The sequence below is a fragment of the Malaclemys terrapin genome, chromosome 3, assembly GCF_027887155.1.
Source record: "Malaclemys terrapin pileata isolate rMalTer1 chromosome 3, rMalTer1.hap1, whole genome shotgun sequence".
NCBI lineage: Eukaryota > Metazoa > Chordata > Testudines > Emydidae > Malaclemys > Malaclemys terrapin.
In genome coordinates this window covers 204,391,614-204,413,984 of record NC_071507.1, presented here as the reverse complement: position 1 = coordinate 204,413,984, position 22,371 = coordinate 204,391,614, and the positions used below count along the sequence as shown (strand labels likewise).

At 50.2% G+C, this 22,371-nt stretch overlaps 1 protein-coding gene across 1 annotated transcript in view; it reads left to right on the top strand.

Moving 5' to 3' along the window:
- The window catches only part of CIB4 (calcium and integrin binding family member 4), a 46,610-nt gene extending 25,478 nt beyond the window's left edge, over positions 1-21,132 (top strand). Inside the window, exons 2-4 of the mRNA XM_054022914.1 lie at positions 16,885-17,026; positions 20,709-20,818; positions 21,040-21,132. Of these exons, the coding sequence (XP_053878889.1) occupies positions 16,885-17,026; positions 20,709-20,818; positions 21,040-21,132 (345 nt within the window). The remainder of the gene's footprint in view (positions 1-16,884; positions 17,027-20,708; positions 20,819-21,039) is intronic.
- Positions 21,133-22,371: the final 1,239 nt, after the last annotated feature.

Here is a 22,371-nt window from a genome sequence, read left to right as displayed (position 1 = left end):
GTTCTCCACGTAGATCTAAGGCACTGAAAGATCAAATGAATTGCCCAAGGTCGTCGGAAAAGTCAATGGTCCAGCCAAGAATCACACCCACATTTCTGCCCAGTGCCATACCCACAAAATCCCCCTGCCTCTCTCCGTTGCTAATGCTGATAACCCAATCCTGCAAACACTGAGTGTCAGACCCAGCGCTTGCTACCAGGAACAGCCCCACTAGCTTCAGTTGCTTCGATCTGGGGCAGATGTAATCGTTCAAGGGAAAGATCAACCTACAATGGAAGCTAAAATAAAACCACGTTTGGCTTTGTGGTCATGAATGGTGAGATTTTGCCTGGGCTGAGTGTGCCTGATCGGCAAACGCCTGGCTAAATGAAGTGAGTAAGAGGGGACAGTCATGACATATAATGTTGCTAATAAAAAAGCAAGCACAAATTGCAGGAGGGGGAAGATGGGTGGCAGGTGGAGCCCCCCTTTGGGGAGGCTGGCCTCCACCTCTGCCCCTTCCACCTTTGATCCCCCCGTGTGAACCTCCAGCCCCCCACCCCTCTCGCCGTTAGAGACCTGAGACCCCCCCCCCCGCGGCTGGAGCAATGAGTCTCCCCCAGCCCCCAAGCCGCCTGGGGAAAGTTGCACCATCACAGCGTCTCCACCTGAGCTTTTGATATGCCCCATGCAGGTTCCAGGGCGGCGGAAGAGGCAGTATCTGCTACTCAGCTTCCTGGGTTCATCAATCATCTCTCTGGAGTCCAGGGAGATGACTGAGGAACCCAGGAAGCTGAATAGCACATACCGCCGCCGCCTTGGAACCTGCATGGGGCATAATAAAGCAAAAACTTCCCCCGCCAAACCCGCATCCAGTTCTAGCGGCAGCGCCCGGGGAGGCGTTATACCCGCCACCCATGAGGGGGAAATAGGGTTTCCAGTTTTGGTTGGACGCTTTCCTGGAGGTGTCATCACATGACATAAGCTTTCATTAAAGGTTAATCTTTCATTCCTGGAGAGACTCCAGGACAATCCTGGGGGAAACTCGTTCCAAGGGCAATGCTAGTGTTAGCATGAGAGAGAGAGAGCAGGGCTGAGGCTGGCACACTCCGCTACATTTCCGACCTCAGCGACAGTTCACAGCTGCTTTGCTGCAAACAGTGCTTCTCGTTGTCTCATTGCTTCCCCCTCCCTTTCCCTCTCTTACGTGTGTCTGTCGAAAGAACAGGGGTAACCTCAACAGCAATACCGCGATCATCCAGGCCAGGGGATCTCAAACTGGGGGTCGGGACCCCTCCGAGGGTTGCAAGGTTCCTACATGGGGGGTTGCGAGCTGTCAGCCTCCACCCCAAGCCCCGCTTTGCCTCCAGCATTTATAATGGGGTTAAATGTATAAAAAAGTGTTTTTAGTTTATAAGGGGGGGGGGTCGCACTCAGAGGCTTGCTGTGTGAAAGGGGGCACCAGTACAAACGTTTGAGAACCACTGATCTAGTCTGACCTCCTGCAGTACACAGGCCAGAGAACCTCAGCCGTTCATTCGGTGTCAAGCCCAGAACTTCCCGTTGCGCTACAGTAAATCTTTTAGAAAGAGATTGAAAGGTCCGGTCTACACTACAGACCTATTGTGATGGGATCCCCAGAGTGCAACCTAGACTGTGAGACCGCTGAGTCCCCCTTAAACGCTTCAACCTGGGCTGTCTCTCAATGCTGTGCTAGTGACAAGCAGCAAAACCCCATCCGGGTGCTGTGATCCCGCAGCCAACAGGCAGGGACACCCCTGGCTAAATTGCATGAATGCTCTTAAGCCGCTCATGAATTATACAGAGAACGACACCAGCAAATCTCCCCAAGCCTTGCACCCCAGTGATGTCCCATCTTACCCAGCTCATGACCTTCTCCTGGACAGTGTGAGCTCATTCATTCGTTCGCCACTTCGGCAAAGGGAAGTGGACATGCACCAGTCTTTGTAATCTGAGCAATTTCCCCAAGCACTTTAGACAAACTCACAGGTAAGGATAAAACCTTAAACTAAGTTTTTTAACTACAGAAAGAGAGATGTTAAGTGATTAGAGGTGTTAGGCACAGAGGTCAAAGTTGGGTACATAAGAAATAAAAATAGAATCACAGTCTAAATAGCAAGATTTGAATCAAACAGCTTTTCTCACCCCACTGGATGTTCCAGGCCGTTTTCAGTTCTTAATACGCAGGCTGAATTCCCTTCTCAGCCTGGGACCAATCTCCCCAGTTCAAAGTCTTTGTCTTCCCGACAATCTTCCAGGTGTTGAGATGGGGGAGGAGAGAGGCCAAATCACTGTCCCTCTTTTATACTTTCCTCCAGCTGCTAGAAAGATCCTTGCTGTGTCACAGGAGTGAGGCCCCCCTCCATCACGTCCGTGCCCCCTGAGGAGTCTCTGGGAGGGCCATTGGGAGAGTGGATTCCTCTTAATGGGCCATCAACGCCTGTCTGGCCAATCTAGATGTAAATCTGTCTTGTCAGTTGCTGCTTTGTTGCCACTGAAAGGCTGGCTCTGGGTGTTTCCCGCTGACCACGTGTTTCAGCCACAAACACGCAGCGATACTTCATACCGTCACATACAATGGCAGAACACGCAATTTGCCAGGATAGTAACGGTCAACAGATCAAGACTTTTTGAGTGACATCTCACAGCATGTACTTTGTCCAGAACATATTGTAATCCTATCACAGCGGTGAATATGGGGGTTTCAGGGTGCGTTTGAGGTCCAGTGTCACACCCATATTGGTATAAATACGTCACTCAGGGGCGTGAAAAATTCACACCCCAGAGCAACATTGTTATACCCACCTAACAGTGTCGACACTGCTATGTTGGCGGGATTGCGTCCCCCATCAGCACAGCTACCACCTCCTGGGGAGGTGGATTCACTACGCCAATGGGAGAGAGTTTCATTGAAGCACCACAGCGGTGTAGCTGCATCGGTGCAGCATTGTAAGTGTAGACGTGCCCAAAGACTTCAAGTGATGGAGAATCCATCCTGGCCCTAGGTAAGTTGTTCCAATGGTTAATTACCCTTGCTGTTAAAAAACACGCATGCCTTCATTCTAGTCTGAACTGGTCTGTGTTCCTCGAGTTATTATGTAGTCCTGCCTTGAGTGCAGGGGCCTGGACTAGACGACCTATTGAGGTCCCTCCCAATCCTACCCTTCTATGATTCTTCTAGGAGTCCTTTTCATTTCTGTACATTACAGTTCTTCAAAGGGGGAAACCATGTCAACATTTCTTGTTGGGATGGAAAGTGCTCTTTGGGGAGCGGGAGTGACTCAACACGGCCTCCAACCCCTGTGAGAACGAAGACCCATTTCACTTTTCAATTCTGTGCATTTGAACATTTCTGCTTTGTTTGCTCTGTGGAGAGGAGTTCTGTGGTAAATGCGAACCCGAACCCCTTTACTCCAAACCCCATTGGTCGGTTGCTCTATCTCAGTCATGTTTCTTATGTCTGCTAAACTGTTCTACTTTTTCCGATCGCTCTCCAGGCCTTTCAGTCATTCTCCTACCACCTGTTTCTAGACCCCCGTTCGCTTACTACTCGGTCCTGTTTGAGAAGCGAACACGGCATTTCCCGGGAGGGCGCCTCATTCGTGTCTCTAATTGGGTTAGGAAAGAAGACTGAAAACATTCTATCTCATTCTTTGTTCACACTAACGTTTTGTTTGCTCTGCTTTAACCACACCCATGCGCTGAGCAGATGTTTTCATTGAACTGTCTGTAACGATACCCAGGTCTTTCCTTTGAGTGGTTATATGTAATTTAGAGCCCATTAATCTGTATGAATTGTTCAGATTTATTCCTTCCAATGCACATCACCTTTTGCCAACTCTGAAACTCATCAGCCATATCCTGATGCTGTTCAGTCCTTCTGGGGCATTTCATGGCCTTCTGTAGCCTTAGCTAGTTTAAATAACACTGGTTCATCTGGCATTTTTCACTGCTCACTCCCTGTTCCAGATCATTAATAAATACTGTTGCCCCTTTGGCCAAGCCATTAGCCAAAAGTCAGAGTCTTGAAGGGTTGTTTCTGTTAGGAGGAGACATTGGTGATATGAGACTGGTGTATTCTTGGCATAATCGGTCTGTTTACAAAGGACGGATCCAAAGGGTACGCCTACACTGGAATCAAGAGGCATGACTGCAGCTCATGTAGGCTTTTCCAAGACAACTTTGATCAAAATTAGCTCAAGTAACAGTAGCAGCATAGCCAAGGTAGCAGGGGCAGTTGCATGGACTAGCCTCCCAAGTACATCCCCGCCAAGGATCTTAGATAGCTACTTGAGTGGTTAGGCCATGCTATGTAGCCATGGGTGGTAAGAAGGAATTGAGGGATAGTTGGGCCTGCTCTACCCTTCATGCCCTGAAGTTGGTGGAGGAGGAAAGGTAGGGTGATGTGAGGACATCTAAGCCACAGGCCTGGCCCCAGCAGACCAAAAAAGTCTGATCTCAGAAGCATGGGACACATGTGCACCAAGGATGGAATCCAGGTGGACACCACATCTCAAAGAACCACAGTTATGGTCAAGCAAGTAACCATTCTTTGCCTAACTCAGAAATCACCAAGTCTGCCACTCTGGCAAGCTCTGTGCCCAAGAAGTTCCATCTCTTTGCATCTTCTCACAGTCATGCTTACATTTCCTTCTCCAGGCTTTTTACTCCAACACACGGTCACACAAACCTGCCTCCAATCCCTATGTTTGCAACCAGGGAAACCCCTCAGCCCACGCAGCTTGGCGTCTCAGATTGTTTGCAGCTGGTTTTACAGCTACTTAGAAAGAGGCATAATTGATCCTTCTGGCAAACATACATTAGCTTTAATGAGGTCTGTGATTGTCTTTGGATCCAAGCCCTCACACCTATAGCAGCTATTAGCACCTTTCAGCATAACAACATATGAAACATCATTGCTCCTAATACAGAACCTTCCAGCCCCCTGCTGCTAACCTTTCGCCATGAGGAAAATCCACCATTTTATTTCCTGTCTCTTAGACAGTTTCTGCTCCTGGACAATACTTTGCCTCTCATCCCAGGACCATTAAATTTTCTTACTTGCCTCTTGTGAGGGACTTTGTCAGAGACTCTCAAACTAGAGTTACCATAGGTCCGCTTTTTCCCGGACATGTCCGGCTTTTCGGCAGTCAAACCCCCGTCCGGGGGGAATTGCCAAAAAGCCGAACATGTCCGGGAAAATGGCGGCTCTGCTCCTCCCCTGACTCTTCGGCTCTGTTTAAGAGCGGAGCTGCCCGAGCGCTATGGGCTTCAGGCAGCCCCCTTGCCTCCGGACCCCAGCCGCCAGCCGGACACTTCCCCTCCCGGGCTCCGGCGGCGCAGGGTCTGGAGGCACGGGGGCTGCCCGAAGCCGGTAGCGCTCAGGCAGCCCGGCTCTTAAACAGAGCCGAAGAGGAGCATAGCCTCCAGCCGCGGCGGCTCTGCTACTCCCCAACTCTTCGGCTCCCGGGCTCCAGCTGTGCTGGGGAAGCGCCGGCCGGGGGCGCAGGGTCTGGGGGCTGCCCGGCAAACCGTGAAGCCGGTAGCGCTCGGGCAGCCCTTTTCCTGTGGCTGGGAGTGGGAGGGAGGAGGGGGCGGAGTTAGGGCGGGGAAGGGGCGGAGTTGGGGCGGGGCTAGGGGTGGGGAAATGGGCGGGGCCAGGGCCCGCGGAGGGTCCTCTTTTTTTATTTATTAGATATGGTAACCCTATCTCAAACGCAATAGAAGAAATTGCATCAGCCAGTTGTCCTTTATCCTCTACTTTCATGATAAGCTCAACGTCTTCTAACAGATCAGGGAGGTAAGAATTTCCCTTGCAGCAGCCACACTATTGTCTCTCTTGTATCAAGAATCAGGGGGGCGCCGTGTTAGTCTGTATCCACAAAAACAACGAGGAGTCCGGTGGCACCGTAAAGACTAACAGCTTTATTTGGGCATGTGTCCAAGTCTGTTAGTCTTTAAAGTGCCACCGGACTCCTCATTGTTGTCTTGTATTGTGATCCTTTAGGTGTCTTGTAATTCTCTTTCGAATTGTTTCCACCAATTTACGTGACAGCAGCCCGTCAAAGCACGTTAGGGCACTTTCAGTGCATGACCGCAGGGCCAACGTGGCCACTTAGGGGTGGCACGGCTCCGAGCCGGGGCGGCTGACTTGGGCTCGCAGGGCTCAGACTGCCAGGTTAAAAATAGCAGCGGGCAGACGTTTGGGCTCGGGCTGGAGCCCAGGCTCTGTAACCTGGTCAGAAGGGAGGGTCCGGAACCCGGGTTTGTTTCTCCTTCGTGTATGGAAGGCTAGTGCACAGCAGGTTCACACCCCAGCTGGCCACGCACTAAATCTCCGTACAGACAAGTTTTAATTACCAGGATTACCCCTCCAGCCTTTTCAACAGATAGAGCCCTTGCAGCCTTCCAGCCCTCTGCGGTAGCAGCCAATGTTCTGTCTGGCCGGTGTCGATAGGGCCCCCATTGCCCTAGTATGGGAGCGCCTCGCAATTTCTTAGTTATATGCAATCTCTTATTAGTGTCAATTATCTGCTTATATGGCCCTCAGTGCTGTGATATCTGAGCATCTCCTCCTCATTCGTGGATTTTATCCCCCCTGCCCCCATCCCTTTGAGACCGGGAAGTGCTGTTCTACACCTTAACCAATGGGGACCTGCGGGGAAGGGTAAAGTTAGTGACCTGGCCAAGGTCATGCCGGGAATCTGTAGCTCAGCCAGGAACCGAACCTGGGTTCAAACTGTTAACAACGCCATTGTCTTCCGCTGAACGTTCCACTACCACCCCCTACAGGAATCCTGGGGGTACTGCAGCCAGCAGGAGTATCTGCTTTAGTGGAGCCATGCTGCTAGGGAGCTGGGCTGTTGCTTCTCCCCCCTCTGCCCCGTTAAAAGCTCGCAGCACTCCCTTTTCGGGTAAGCATTTGGATGCCGTCTTTACGGCAGAGTTCCGGGAAAGGTTCCTTGCAGGAGGAACACTGCCCTCTTCAGGACAATGGGGTGTGTTACTAATAGAAATGGAATACAGGGGCCCACAGAGTCCAAGATGTCCCAGCCACGCACCAATATTCCACAGCGTTAAACACGGTTTGGTACACACTGACCTGATGCCACCGAAAAGCCTTTGACCATTTAATTAAAGACACAGGAAAAGAAGGAGAAAGAGTTCAAGCGTTTGAAATGTAAAGTATTAAATAAGGTTTTCATGTTAACTACATCCCTTGTTCCCTTCCCCTTTAGCCGGAGCCCACTTTTAGAAGCAACCCCCCGCCCTTGTGTGACAGTCTCTTAGAAGGTACCGAAGAGAGCGGTCCTGCCTGGGGAACGTGGAAGAAGTTAGCTGAGACGGGCTGAAAGTGGTGGCGGTGGTAAAGTTCAATCCCATTTCCAAAAAACGAAAAGCAAGACAGCCACCGACAAAAGGGGAGAGAAAAGAACAGCAAAGACAGAAAAGGCCGTTTCTGTCTCTGGCACTGTCCCTGCAACCTCCCTGCTGCCAAAACACAGACACAGCCCACAGGCTTCTATCAGCCACTCTGAATCCTGGCAAACTTCTACCAGCATCGGGCTGGTTAGGGCAGTGCTTTTAGCTGCCTCTCTGCTCACAGGCTTACAGCAGTGCTGCAAAATATGCAGGCTTGTCTGGCTAAACCAGATTAGGAACGGTTAACATGGATTCACCAAGGGCAAGTCATGCCTGACCAGTCTGATTGCCTTCTAGGATGAGATAACTGGCTCTGTGGATATGGAGAAAGCAGTGGAAGTGATATACCTTGACTTTAGCAAAGCTTTTGATACGGTCTCCCACAGTATTCTTGCCAGCAAGTTAAAAAGGTATGGCTTGGATGAATGGACTATCAGGTGGATAGAAAGCTGGCTAGATCGTCGGGCTCAACGGGTAGTGATCAATGGCTCCATGTCTAGTTGGCAGCCGGTTTCAAGCGGAGTGCCCCAAGGGTCGGTCCTGGGGCCGGTTTTGTTCAACATCTTCATTAATAATCTGGATGATGGGATGGACTGCACTCTCAGCAAGTTCGCAGATGACACTAACTGGGGGGGAGAGGTAGATACGCTGGAGGGTAGGGATAGGGTCCAGAGTGACCTAGACAAACTGGAGGACTGGGCCAATCTGATGAGGTTCAACAAGGACAAGTGCAGAGTCCTGCACATAGGATGGAAGAATCCCGTGCACCCATACAGGCTGGGGACCGACTGGCTAAGCGGCAGTTCTGCAGAAAAGGACCAGGGGATCACAGTGGATGAGAAGCTGGATATGAGTCAATAGTGTGCTTTATTCCCCTCTATTCAGCACTGGTGAGGCCACATCTGGAGTATTGCGTCCAGTTTTGGGCCCCCCACTACAGAAGGGATGTGGACAAATTGGACAGAGTCCAGCAGAGGGCAATGAAAATGATTATGGGGTCTGGGGCACATGATTTACGAGGAGAGGCTGAGGGAACTGGGATTATTTAGTCTGCAGAAGAGGAGAGTGAGGGGGGATTTGATAGCAGTCTTCAACTACCTGAAGGGGGGGTTCCAAAGAGGATGGAGCTCGGCTGTTCTCAGTTGTAGCAGGTGACAGAACAAGGAATAATGGTCTCAAGTTGCAGTGGGGAAGGTCTAGGTTGGATATTAGGAAAAACTTTGTCACTAGGAGGGTGGTGAAGCACTGGAATGGGTTACCTAGGGAGGTGGTGGAATCTCCATCCTTAGAGGTTTTTAAGGCCTGGCTTGACAAAGCCCTGGCTGGGATGATTTTGTTGGGAATTGGTCCTGCTTTGAGCAGGGGGTTGGACTAGATGACTTCCTGAGATGTCTTCCAACCCTAATCTTCTATGATTCTTCTAAGATAGGAAAGTGGGAAAATAAAGTAGGGCAGATAAAGGACACATGGGGGCATAGGTGCTGACTCCGCGGGTGCTCCAGGGCTCAAGCACCCCCAGAAAAAACATAGGGGGTACTCAGCACCCATCAGCCACGGCTCTTTGGTGATGCCACCGACCAGGTGTTTGGTGGCTGGGAGAGGTGCCTAGCGAGGGCGGAGAGCAGCGAGCTGGCAGGGACCTCGGAAGAGAGGGTGGAGCAGGGTTGGAAGAGATGCAGTGAGGGTGGGGCCTCAGGGCTAGGGGCGGGGTGGGGGCAGGAGTGGAACACCCCCAGGGAAAACTAAAAGTCAGGGCCTATGCATGGCGGGGAGGGGGACAAGCGAGTCAGTCTCACAGCTCAGGTAGCAGGTGGGATTCTGCTGGACCTGATGGAGGTGGCATTGCCACCTGGGTCCCTCTGGCCTGGCCAAGACATCTCTCAGGATGAGGAAGAAGGAGGTCTGGGGTCCCAGGAGATAGTGGGAGGGTGGCACCCATGATGGTGACGCTTGCTCCAGGAGCCCATTTTTCTCCTACTGTCTATCCTTAAGGACCCCAAAATAGACTGATGGATGGATTAGCCCAGACCCTCATTATTTTGTCTACCAATTAGGCCTGTTTTCCAACACACCCATTTTGGTTCATGATTTCAGGTCTCACACTCTTCTTGTTCACCAGGTAACACAACCCTTGAGTTCTAACCCTTGAGGCCTTTTTGCTTGGCCTAATTCAGTCTGTCTCTCTTTTGTACCCTTGGCCATCACCACTTGTCGTTATAGGTTACGGTGACATCTTATGGACGTTCTCTCACTTCTTACAGCTCACAATGAGGCTACATTTGTAGGCCCAATTATCACAACAGGGGCCACCGCCGAAAATGTGTGAAAGCCTTTTCAGATCCCTGAACATCTTGGCTTTCTTCTCCCCAGGGAATAAGTGCTTCCATGATGCCGCTAGCTCTGCTCTCTATAAATACGTCAAAGGGATAAACACCAGGCAGGGAGAGGAGTTGTTTAAATTAAGTGCGTGTGTTGGCACACGAACAAATGGATATAAACTGGCCACCAACAAGATTAGGCTTGAAATTAGATGAAGGTTTCTAGCCATCAGTGGAGTGAAGTTCCGGAACAGCCTCTCAAGCGGAGCAGTGGGGGCAAAACACCGAACTGCATTCAAGACTGAGCTTGATAAGTTTATGGAGGGGATGGTACGATGAGACGGCCTACAATGGCATGGAGCCGATCTGCGACTGCTAGCAGCAAATATCCCCAATGGCCGGTGATGGGACACTCGATGGGGAGGGCTCTGAGTTACCACAATGCATTCCTTCCTGGGTGTCCGGCTGGTGAGTCTTGCCCACATGCTCAGGGTGGGACTGATCACCATGTTTAGGGTCAGGAAGGAATTTTCCCCCAGGTAAGATTGGCAGAGACCTTGGACGAGGGGGAGCGGGTTCACCTTTCTCTGCAGCATGGGGCATGGGTCACGTGCAGGTTTAAACTAGTGCAAATGGATTCTCTGTAACTTGAAGTCTTTAAATCATGTTTTGAGGACTTCAGTGACTCAGCCAGAGGTTCTGGGTCTGTTACAGGAGTGGGTGGGCGAGGTTCTGTGGCCTGCGATGTGCAGGAGGTCAGACCAGATGATCACAATGGTCCCTTCTGGTCTTAAACTCTATGTGTTCGCTGCTCAGGTTGGACTGTGCATTACAGACATGGATTATCTTTAACTTGCCCATTATTATTATCCTGGTAGCACCAAGATCGGGGCCCCATTGTGCAAGGTGCTGTGCAGATGCATAGTGAGAGGCACTTCCTGCCCTTACAGTCTAAATGGGCAAGACGGACACAAAGGAGGAAACTGAGGCACCGAGGAAAAGTGACTTGCCCAAGGTCACACAGCGGGTCAGTCTCAGGCAGAACTGGGAATAGACCCCATATCTTCTGACCCCTGCACTAACTGCTAACCCATGCTGCCTCACGTGCTCTGCTTTAACTCAGCCCGACTCCAACTCATTCGGTGGATGGCCAGAGCTGTGGCAGACGTGGCTTGAGCGGCAGCTGGAGCTCCTGGCTCGGTTTGGACCTGTTTGGGGTTGAAAGCCAAGTGAACGGTTTTAAGTCCAGAGCAGGAATGAGGCCGAGAAAAGCAGGTGACTTTGTTTGCTCCACTGAGAGTGGTGGTCAGAACTGCCGTGCGGGCTAGTCCAACATGACTTAAGCTCCTTTTCCCGTAGGCGAAGGAGAGGGAGCATTCCCAAGGGTCCAAGCACTGCTGCTGCTAATCTGAAGGTTCCCTTGGGAGGGCCGGCCGCTTGCAGACATCCTGTTTGTAGTGCTGAGTAGAGGGTTGGCTCCATCTCTGGGCTGTCCCTAGTCCCACCCAAAATTGCACAGAGGCTGCCTAGGTATGTAGGTTCCCGTGTTAGTTACGAGCTTTTGGAGAGGTAGGTACTGAGCACAAGGAAGAGACAGGTGTGGATTTATTTGACCACAGAAGAAACTAGGTTGATTCTGGTAATGGACCCGCAAGGAGTGTCAAAGGGACTTCCTTCTGGGCCCGGTTTTCAAATGCTCACCACTGGGGCTGCACTTTCTAGACTGTGTTGAGTTCTCTTTGAAATCTGACCAATGGGATGGATGCCTGGTCTATACTTAAACGTTTTGCTGGCATAACTCCATCCGTTTGGAAATCTCACCCCTAACCGACAGAGCGACGCCAGCAAAAGCCCTAGTGTAGACACAGAGCAGCAAAAGTGTGGTGCTGGCAGGAGAGCATATTAAATCTGGGGAATTGATATAAACTGTCTCTCCAGTAGGAAGCTTCCCATTCACTGCTACAGACTAGGGACCGAATGGCTAGGCAGCAGTTCTGCAGAAAAGGACCTAGGGGTCACAGTGGACGAGAAGCTGGATATGAGCTGACAGTGTGCCCTTGTTGCCAAGAAGGCTAACGGCATTTTGGGCTGTATAAGTAGAGGCATTGCCAGCAGATTGAGGGATGTGATCATTCCCCTCTATTTGACATTGGTGAGGTCTCATCTGGAGTACTGTGTCCAGTTTTGGGCCCCACACTACAAGAAGGATGTGGAAAAATTGGAAAGAGTCCAGCGGAGGGCAACAAAAATGATCAGAGGGCTGGAGCACATGACTTATGAGGAGAGGCTGAGGGAACTGGGATAGTTTAGTCTGCAGACGAAAAGAGTGAGGGGGGATTTGATAGCTGCTTTCAACTACCTGAAAGGGGGTTCCAAAGAGGATGGATCTAGACTGTTCTCAGTGGTACCAGATGACAGAACAAGGAGTAATGGTCTCAAGTTGCAGTGGGGGAGGTCTAGGTTGGATATTAGGAAAAACTTTTCACTAGGAGGGTGGTGAAGCACTGGAATGGGTTCCCTAGGGAGGTGGTGGAATCTCCTTCCTTAGAGGTTTTTAAGGTCAGGCTTGACAAAGCCCTGGCTGGGATGATTTAGTTGGTGTTGGTCCTGCTTTGAGCAGGGGGTTGGACTAGATATCTCCTGAGGTCCCTTCCAACCCTGATATTCTATGATTCTATGACAGCTATGCCAGCAAACCCTTTCCACTCTAGACAAGGTCTTGGGATCGCTGCTATTTCAAATGCTCTGTTGTCCCAGCAATTGAGGGGATTGATAGAGAGCCTAGTTCTTACCTACAAATGAAGGGTCTGACCCTGCAGACACTTAAGAAGGTAACTTCACTCCCATGAGTAATCCCGCTGAACTCAGTGGGGCTGCTCCTCTAAGTCAATGTACTTTGCCTGCGTGAGCAGTTGTAGGATGGAACCTGTGATCTTGCATTTTAAGTGTTCCCAAGTAATATCACATGGCTAAAGCTAAGCACTCCCAATAAACCACACTTGGTTTTCAGCTCAGCTACAGACAGTTGAATGGACTGCAAGACCCTGGATGATGCTTTGAATGGCAGAGCCCAACTTTATTCAAAAGAAAAATGACGAGTTAAGCAAACAGGCCTACGGTTACCATTGCCACTGGTGTTACCATGATACACACACAGAACGATGGAATGGAGTATCAGGGGGTGATCCACTGACAACAGCATGACCAGCCTTATTACCCGCTAACCTAACAGTACCCTTGGATGTTAATTGGAGCTCTCTTAATTTAGCAAGGCCACTTATTTTATTCTCCATTATAAACTCATATTAAACCCACCCATTACCATATTCACATTTCAGACACCTCTTTAGTGGCTGTTTACATCACACACTATTTAAATTAACATCTGTACGAAGGCTCTCCCCATGCTGTCACTATAGGTAGCATTTCAATAAAACATTCCACATCCTCAACCACTTATTACAAACCCTGCTAAAACCAGTTACAACCAAATATAGTGTAACTGGGCCGTGTCCTTGCTAACATCAGTTTTCCCATGTTACTGTCTCCAGCTTAGCTTTAACTTTTGCTCCCACTAACAAGCACAATTTCCCATCCTCCTCTTTTCTTAGTCTATCTTAGGTCAAACCCTAACATCTGCTTATTTCTTAATCTAACACATTTTATAGGCTCCAAACCCCAACTGTATTTGTGTGTGTGTTAGGCAGGGGTGAAAGTGAGCCGGTCCGAGCCGGTATGGCACACTGGTAAGAAACCGGTACCAGCCCGTACGCAGCCCATGTTGGAGCTTTAATGTCATTGCCTCCTTTTGCCTCCCCGTGCCGCCGACAGGGGAGGGCAAAAGGGGCCGCTGCCCCGGGGCTGGCGATTTAAAAGGGCCCAGGGCTCCGGCCGCCACTGCTCCCGCGTAAGAATTTAATATTACTTTCATCCCTGGGGTTAGGGTTGCCAGGTCTCCAGTTTTCGACCGGAACGCCTGGTCGAAAAGGGACCCTGGTGGCTCCAGTCAGCACCGCTGACCGGGCCATTAAAAGTCCGATTGGCGCCACAGCGGGGCTAAGGCAGGCTCCCTGCCTGCCCTGGCTCTGCGCACCTCCTGGGAGCAGCGACATGTCCCTGCAGCTCCTAGGCGCAGGAGTGGCCAGGAGACTCCACGCGCTGCTCCTGCCCTGAGCGCCAGCTCCACAGCTGCCATTGGCCGGGAACTGCGGCCAATGGGAGCTGTGGGGGCGGTGCCTTCGGGCAAGGGCAGCATGTGAATCCTCTTTGGCCCATAGGGGCCGCAGGGACATGTCATCACTTCTGGGAGCCACCTCAGGTAAGCACTGCTTGGAGCCCGCCCCGCACTCAGAGTCCGACCCACACCCTGAACCTCCTCCCCCACTCCTGAGCCCCCTCCCACACCCCAATTCCCTCATAGAGCCCACACCCCACACCTCCTCCCGTACCACAATCCTCTGCCCAGCCTGGAGCTCCCTCCCACTCTCCAAACCCCTCGGCTCCACCTCCCAGCCCAGAGCCCCTTCCTGCACCCCAAACCCCTCATCCCTGGCCCCGCCCCAGAGCCCACACCCCCAGCCGCAGCCCTCACCCCTTCCCACACCCCTGCCCCAGCCTGGTGAAAATGAGTGAGTGAGCGAGGGTGGGAGAGAGCGAGCAACGGAGGGAGGAGGGATGGAGTGACCGGGAATGGGGCCTCAGAGAAGGAGTGGGGCAGGAGCGGGGCCTCAGGCAGGGGGGCGGGGCAAGGGTGTTCGGTTGTCTGCAATCAGAAAGCTGGCAACCCTAGTTGTGTGTGTGAGAGAGATCCCCTGGCATTAAACATTTTTACTGTTTTTGACATGCTCGATTTGTAACTTGACCTACTGCTACCACTTGGGGTTGAATTATTTGCTGTGACCACCTTGCTGGCCCAGTACAAGAGTACTCTGGGTCTAGCAAGTTCTTTCCATTTTTGTGAGCACTTCTATCTGTATAGCCGGTGGAAGAAAACCATAACCCTATTTTTATTGTTGCTTAAAAAGGGAATTAAATGTTTATTGCTGTAAACCATATGTGCGTTTCGATTTCCATTGCAGTTCCTTGGTCTGAAAAAGGGGAGTCCCTCCCCCCTCTAGATGGCAGTAGAGCATCACTTGTCCTTTGCATTTCTTCGTTTTGCTCTAAAAGAACTAGTGCACCTCGCACCTCTGCCTCCATGAACCAGGCTCCTCAAACTCATGAGACTTGGCTTAGAAATCATGATGTTTTAATTTGGCAACACTAGAGGAAGCCCAGTCATGGTTCCAGGGCCCCAGAGTGCTGTTCAGACACAGAACAAATGATCAACTCATCATTTTTTAAATTAATGGAGATATCCCATCTCCTAGAACTGGAAGGGACCTTGAAAGGTCATCGAGTCCAGCCCCCTGCCTTCACTAGCAGGACCAAGTACTGATTTTGCCCCAGATCCCTAAGTGGCCCCCTGAAGGATTAAACTCACAACGCTGGGTTTAGCAGGCCAATGCTCAAACCACTGAGCTATCCCTCCCCCCAGGAGGGATAATGTCTTACAGCTCTTCTCTTTGTAAGAACAGTGCTGGTCTTATAGAATCATAGAATATCAGGGTTGGAAGGGACCTCAGGAGGTATCTACCATTTTTGCAGCGAGAGTCAGGGAGCCTACAAACAACAGCCTCCTTCACTATACAGCCCTGATTTCATTCATCCGGCCCGTGCATGGAATGGGGCAGGGCTCCTGTGGGAAAAATGGTATGTGGTCATGTAATCAAAGATTATAGCATAATGCACAAGTGGACAGAGTTAAGGTTATGCAATCCACATGCTTTATACCACAGCATTTGGTACTCTGGGTCATGGGAGGGGCCAGGGATGCTCAGGCAATATTTTATAGGCTGATCCCAATCATTGCACCACCTTGGATACAGGCTACAGACGTGTGTTTCACCAGCAACTGAGAGGACCAGTCAGCTACTGCCCCAAGGGCTGGAAGCTGCTAGCTGGGGAGCTCCCCAGAGTGTTGGTTTGCTGCCAGGGTCTGAGGTGTTTGACAGGACTGAGAGACGCTGCCGTTTCTCCAGCTCTGACGAGTCCAGGTGACTCAAGTTCACACTACTCCGGTCACACTGCAAAGAAGATCAGAAGGGAATGTGTTTTGACGTGTGAGCTGATGGACAGAAAATGTTATGTGGAAACCTTAGATGTCAATGTTTGAAACAGAAACAAAAGGGGGAGAATTGATACAAGCAACACCAGTAGACTTACTGTCTGAAAGCTTTTGTTTACAAGTTATTGATAGTATTCCATATTTCATCTTATTTACAAGGTGTTTTGTGAGCATTTACTAAGAAAGTGGCTGCTGCTTCTCCAAGAAATGACTGGGAACTATGACCCTCCATTTCTCATGGTTTTACACACAATAGCTCTGAAGTTTAACACTGTGTAATGCCTTCTGAACAGACAGCAGTCTGGCCAATGCTTCAGCAAAGAGTTAAGCTCTGAAGAACACAGCACCTACTATGGCCACACTATAGAGACTGATAAATCATCTCTGAGAGAAGATCAGAGAGAAATGGGTCTGTATGTGTGTGTGATAAAGTGTGTTCTGTTGAAACGATGCCCTGAAATATATGTAAGACAGGAAAGTGCTGCTATCTGGGTGAGTGACACCAGGAGGTTTACAATCTAATAGCTTTTCTTTAAGAGTTAGCCAGAAGTATTCCAAAGACCATTTACAGGGCTGGGTGTGTATTAAATGGTTACTAAGAAGTTGTCTTTCTCCCTTTGAAGCTGACTGGGAACTAGAATCACCGACATTCAGGGTTTTGCATGCAGTAGCCGTGAGGTTTAACTGTGTGTAATGGTTTCTGGAAAGTCCTGGAAAGACAGACTCTGGCCTGTGATTCAGCAAAGGGTCAAGCTGAGGTGCAGGACAAAAAAACAGGAGCAGAAAGGTATGGAAAATACTGTCTCGGTACCACCTAGTCCATTACAGTTGTCCACGAAGCCTTAATTCTGGCGTTTCCTACCTGTCAAGAATTCTTTTAAAAGAGGGGTTGGCTGGGACAGGGGATTGTCTGCAGTATATTATATATATATATATAAACAGGGTATATTTAAACAAATCCCGCTTCTTTTTACACAGGTGAATCCCTTTAGGGACAGAATTTGCCGAGTGTTCTCCACGGACGGCACCTTTACGTTCGAGGATGTCTTAGGCATGGCCTCTGTCTTCAGCGACAAAGCTAGTCCCCGTCTAAAAATAGAATATGCCTTTTATATTTACGGTAAGAGGTCCCACTCCACCAGCAGCAAGATTTAACCAGCCAACAAAGCGCCAAGCTGTCCCCGGGGTGCGTGGCGAGCTCGTGCAGGGTTTCATCTGGGCTCCCGGGACACAGGGTTTTACTGCGCCGGTGTTGGGACAGATGAGTTAGCTTTTGACGTGTGCGTTTTAATAACCCATGTGCTTAAAGCCTGCAGCAGCCACTATTTTATACATTGGAACAAATAGGCCAAGATTTTAAAATGTAATGAGTGATTTCGGGTGCCCGACGTGCGCCACCTCCAAGGGGTCGGGTTTTCAGTCAGGGCTGAGCAGCCCTTTGAAATGCAGGCAGTGACATGCCCCAGCTCCTCCCCACTCCCTGCCCTTCGCGTGAGGCAGGCTTCTCTGTGCCCGCTATGGATCAGGTCCCTGAAACCAACAGCCTCTGGCAGCGCAAACGGTGCCCTCCGGGTCTCGAGGCCTCAGAGCGTCTCTGGACACTCACAGAACTGCCAGCAGAACAGGGCACACTGGCCTGTAAGGTCCAACTCAGGATCAGCACTTTGCTTCTCACCACAGCCCTGAGATAGATTGATAGTGTAAAGAAAAACAGGCTTATTATCAAAGACTGGCGATCCAAGGGATAGTGAATGAGGATATGGGAAACAAATGGCTACATGTGAAACAAAATCCGACCATGCTTTCTAGACACCAGACTTGACTAACAAGTCACACTCTTGTCTAAAGAAGCTTTTCTCATGCAAAGTTCTCGCCACATCTGACAGAGACCCTTTCTCATGAAGCAAAATCGCTGTCCTTTTTTCCCCTCAGTGAAGGGTGCCTGGGCCTCTCCTTTGGCCCCCCATATATACTCAAGCAAACCTTTGATATGCACCTCAAGATCAGGTTCTCTTCCCCAGTCGGGTTTCTCTTCCTGTTATTCTTTCTGGAGTTCTTTCTTACACTCACTCATTTGCATTCAGTCCAGACTGGTTATGGGGAACCCATTGGGAAGGAGCCAATACTCAATTTACATGAAAACAGATAGATGGGATGGCAGACACTGCCTCTTTCATCACCTCTTTGTCACCTTGGCTGATGCCTAATACCTCGATGCAGACTTTAAGAACATATTTTCACTCTATGTACATAGCTCCTTATATAGGATCTGTACACACATTGCACAGTGATATCAATGGCTAGCGTGACACCAGCTTCCATTTGAGACCTCACATGATGTTCTTTGATGCACCTTAATGTACAACCAGAATTAGGAGATTCATAGAATCATAGAATATCAGGGTTGGAAGGGACCTCAGGAGGTATCTAGTCCAACCCCCTGCTCAAAGCAGGACCTAATCCCTAACTAAATCATCCCAGACAGGGCTTTGTCAAGCCTGACCTTAAAAACCTCTAAGGAAGGAGATTCCACCACCTCCCTAGGTAACCCATTCCAGTGCTTCACCACCCTCCTAGTGAAATAGTGTTTCCTAATATCCAACCTGGACCTCCCCCACTTCAACTTGAGACCATTACTCCTTGTTCTGTCATCTGGTACCACTGAGAACAGTCTAGATCCATCCTCTTTGGAACCCCCTTTCAGGTAGTTGAAAGCAGCTATCAAATCCCCCCCTCATTCTTCTCTTCCGCAGACTAAACTATCCCAGTTCCCTCAGTCTCTCCTCGTAAGTCATGTGCTCCTGCCCCCTAATCATTTTTGTTGCCCTTCGCTGGACTCCGCTGTAGATTCCTACAACTCCTCTGCACCCCTTGGACAGGTGGCGTTAAGAGGTTCTTGGGGCACCCCGGCGTCTTCAGTTGGGTATGTAAGCATGCAGGCACCCAGAATTACCTGTCACTTTGGAAAATCTTAGCCTAAATTATTATTTATTATCTGTATTACTGGAGCACCTGGGAGTCCCAGTGGAATTCACGGCCCAGCCGTTGCCAACATCAAAGCACTTTCAACCAATGCCAGATAATATTCACCAGGCATTGTGATCATTAAAATGGTGTGAAACAGGCTTGTCTGTGAACCAAATGACGTATCACCTAAGTGGTGCCCCAACATTTCTAGGCATGGGTGGTAGATGGAGGGAAAAAAATACACCGATGTTGCCATTATGACTATATGGACTAGGCCAGATCCTTAGAGGGTGTAAATCACTGACTTCTGTCTAATTATATTGTCATCACCACTGTATCTACTCACCTTGCACTTATTCATGGATTTTGCTTTCTCCTGTGAAGTAGGGAAGGACTGTGATCACCACCTCACAGATGGGGAGCTGATGCCCTGGGTAGATGATGGCCCAGTTTTTTAAAGGCGTTTAGGAGTTGCTATGTTCAGCGTTGCAACGCCTAATCCTTTTAAAAATCTCAGCCTAAATGACTTGTCCAAGGTCACACGGGATGTCTGTGGCTGAGCCCGGAATTAAACGCAGGTGTCCCGAGACCAAGTCCAGCACCTGATCCACTACGCAAGCCTTCTGTGCCTAACGTACGTTGATTCCGCTACGCACAAGTTGCTCCAGCAAAGAATGGCGGGAACTTAGACTCAGAAACGTTCCTCCCCACCCATCTTTTTCTGACGGTGTTTGGCTGTGTCCTCGTCACCCACTTGTAGTCAGACCCCGCCTCCTTCTGAGGGGAGTGCACTACCTCCGCACGCATGCCGCCGATGGCTCTGAAGAGGCGCCCTTGTGCTGACCAGGAGCATGTCTTCCTTGTTTCCATTTCCAACGGGCAGCAGTTACGAGAGGAAGGATGGCTACCAGCCTGCACATTCCCGCTTCAGCAGGGCTATTTCTACCCCATCTTTGGAGCCCAGGCCCACAATTCCACAACCTCGGACTCCTCCTAAAATGGTCCCCACCTGGAGCAATTCCACAGGCGGGGAGGGATGAGTCCTGCCTTTGCTTGTGAAATTGCTCAGGGCCCCACCACTTCAGCCAAGCGCTGAGCTCTTAGTCGTGGTGGGCCCAGGGTAGGTTCCACAAAGGGAGGGGGTAGGGAGCATAGAGAAAGGGACAATATTTAGACTATAAATAGGACTGGTCAGGAAATGGGATTTTTTTCCCCATATCAATTTTGATTTTTTTGGTGAAAAATTTCAAGACCAAATTATTGCAGTTCTGAAATGTTGCCGTGATGCCTTGTGGAAGCTGTACCTGGGAGCCTCATGCTCCCTTTCTTCTCTATAGGCCAGGCTCCCTGTTTGGACTACAATTCCCATGATGCACCACAGCCTCTTCTCTTGGAGAGGGGACGTGTTGCATCATGGGAGATGTATGCTGGCAGAGGAGCCCAGCCCATAGAGGAGAATGGAGTCCCCGAGCACCTGAATTTCAACTCCCACGAGGCATTGCAGCAGTATATCCAAATAGAGATATTTTGATTTGGGGACATTCCGTTTTTCAATGAACATTCAAAATGTTCTGTAGACGCAAGACACTTTTCAAACATAAATGCATTTAATGAGGCCCCAATCTTCCACTGAAAAACAATTTCCATTGAAAAATTTCCACCAATCTTCATTGTAAATTCTGTTTAGACGCTTTGGGGCAGGGAACATGGTTTTGGCCCGTGTTTGTGCAGCGCCTAGCCCCATGGAGCTCGGGCCTCCTGCCGTCACAAATCGTAACAAAACCCCAGGTCCAGTTAGTCTCCTCACTACACTTTCAAATGGCTCTTGCCAGCAGATTTCAACGAGAATGGCTTTATCGACGAGGAAGACCTGCAGAGCATCATCCAGCGACTGTTAAACAGCGATGACCTACCGGAGGAAGAGCTCGTCACACTGACAAACCATGTACGTGTCCACGTTCCTGCTATTTGCTTTGTTCACGTGGTATCCTCTGTGGTTTCACGGTGTTACCAATCGTGCTGTTCTCGCTCTTTCTGGGATGGATTGTTTCATCTCGAGCCTCATACCTTATACAACACCCGCTGGGTCAAAATAAACACAACAGCGCTAATCCTTCTCTCTCCTCTAAGTCCTTTGTCTGTCTCTCTCCCATCCCATCCCAACAGGTGCTGGAGGAGGCCGACCTGGACAATGACAACATGCTGTCCTTCGCAGAGTTTGAACACGCCATGTTGAAATCGCCGGATTTTTTACAGTAAGTGCCATTCTTGTGACGGGTGTTTGAAACAGAGAAGTGGGAGGGGTGGGGGGAGGACACGGGAAAAGTAAAAGAGGTTCATGTTGTACGCCAGGCAGTTGTCTCCGCTTGCCTCCTGCCTAGATGTTGGATTGCACTGTCCTCTAAGCAAGGGCTTACATGCCATTGGAACCATTTACCAAGGGCCGGGATGGATACTCCATCACCGGCATGTTTAAATCGAGATCGGCTGTTTATCTGAAAGCTCTGCTCTAGGAATTATCGGGGGGCAGGTCTCTGGCCTGAGCTACGCAGGAGGTCAGACTAGAGGATCACAATGGTCCCTTCTGGCCTATGAAAGTGATGCCTGACCTTGTGCTAGAAAAACCAGGCTATTGAAATATTACAGGTGTCACAGATCCACAGGATCAGTGCTATGATCCCAGCTTTGGAACAGTCTTTAGGAGGCGCCCCTGCAATGTGCCAGACCCCCAAGGGGTCTCACTCTTCCTCTGGTGAGCGTTATGCACCCTCACCACCTCCTTAGACTGATCCTCTGGGGCCCCAGCCCTCCCCTTTCACACTGCGAGCTCTGTTCAGCGGGTCCAACTGAGCCAGACTCCTGGCAGAGACTTGTCCGCTCTTCAGGGATTCATGCGCCCAGGACTGCAGTGACACTCAACCAGTGCTGTCAGCAGGAACCCAGCCTAGGAAGCCCGTAGGTTATCACGGAGATCGTCAGGTTAAGGCATAGCCCAAGCCCACTCTGGTTAGCCCACAGCCCAGCCAAGCTGTAGTGACGCCCGTTGTTCCAGTTCTGTCTGTTTCTTCTTCTGACCCCCTTGGTCAGTTCCCAGAGGAGAGCCCCGACTCCTTCCAGCAGCCAACGCTTATCTTAGAAGCATAGAATACCAGGGTTGGAAGGGACCTCAGGAGGTATCTAGTCCAACCCCCTGCTCAAAGCAGGACCAATCCCCAACTAAATCATCCCAGCCAGGGCTTTGTCAAGCCTGACCTTAAAAACCTCTAAGGAAGGAGATTCCACCACCTCCCTAGGGAACCCATTCCAGTGCTTCACCACCCTCCACCTCACACCTTCCCAGTCCTTTGTTCTCCCACTGGGCAATGTTGCTCAGCTTCCCTGCGAGAGGCGGGGAAATTCTTCTCCATTAGGGTTGTTGGGTGTTGGGGATCGATGTCCTGCTGACTGGCTTGGCCATTGTCTTCTCAGAACCTCCATTGATATGAGGCTGTTTTTTTT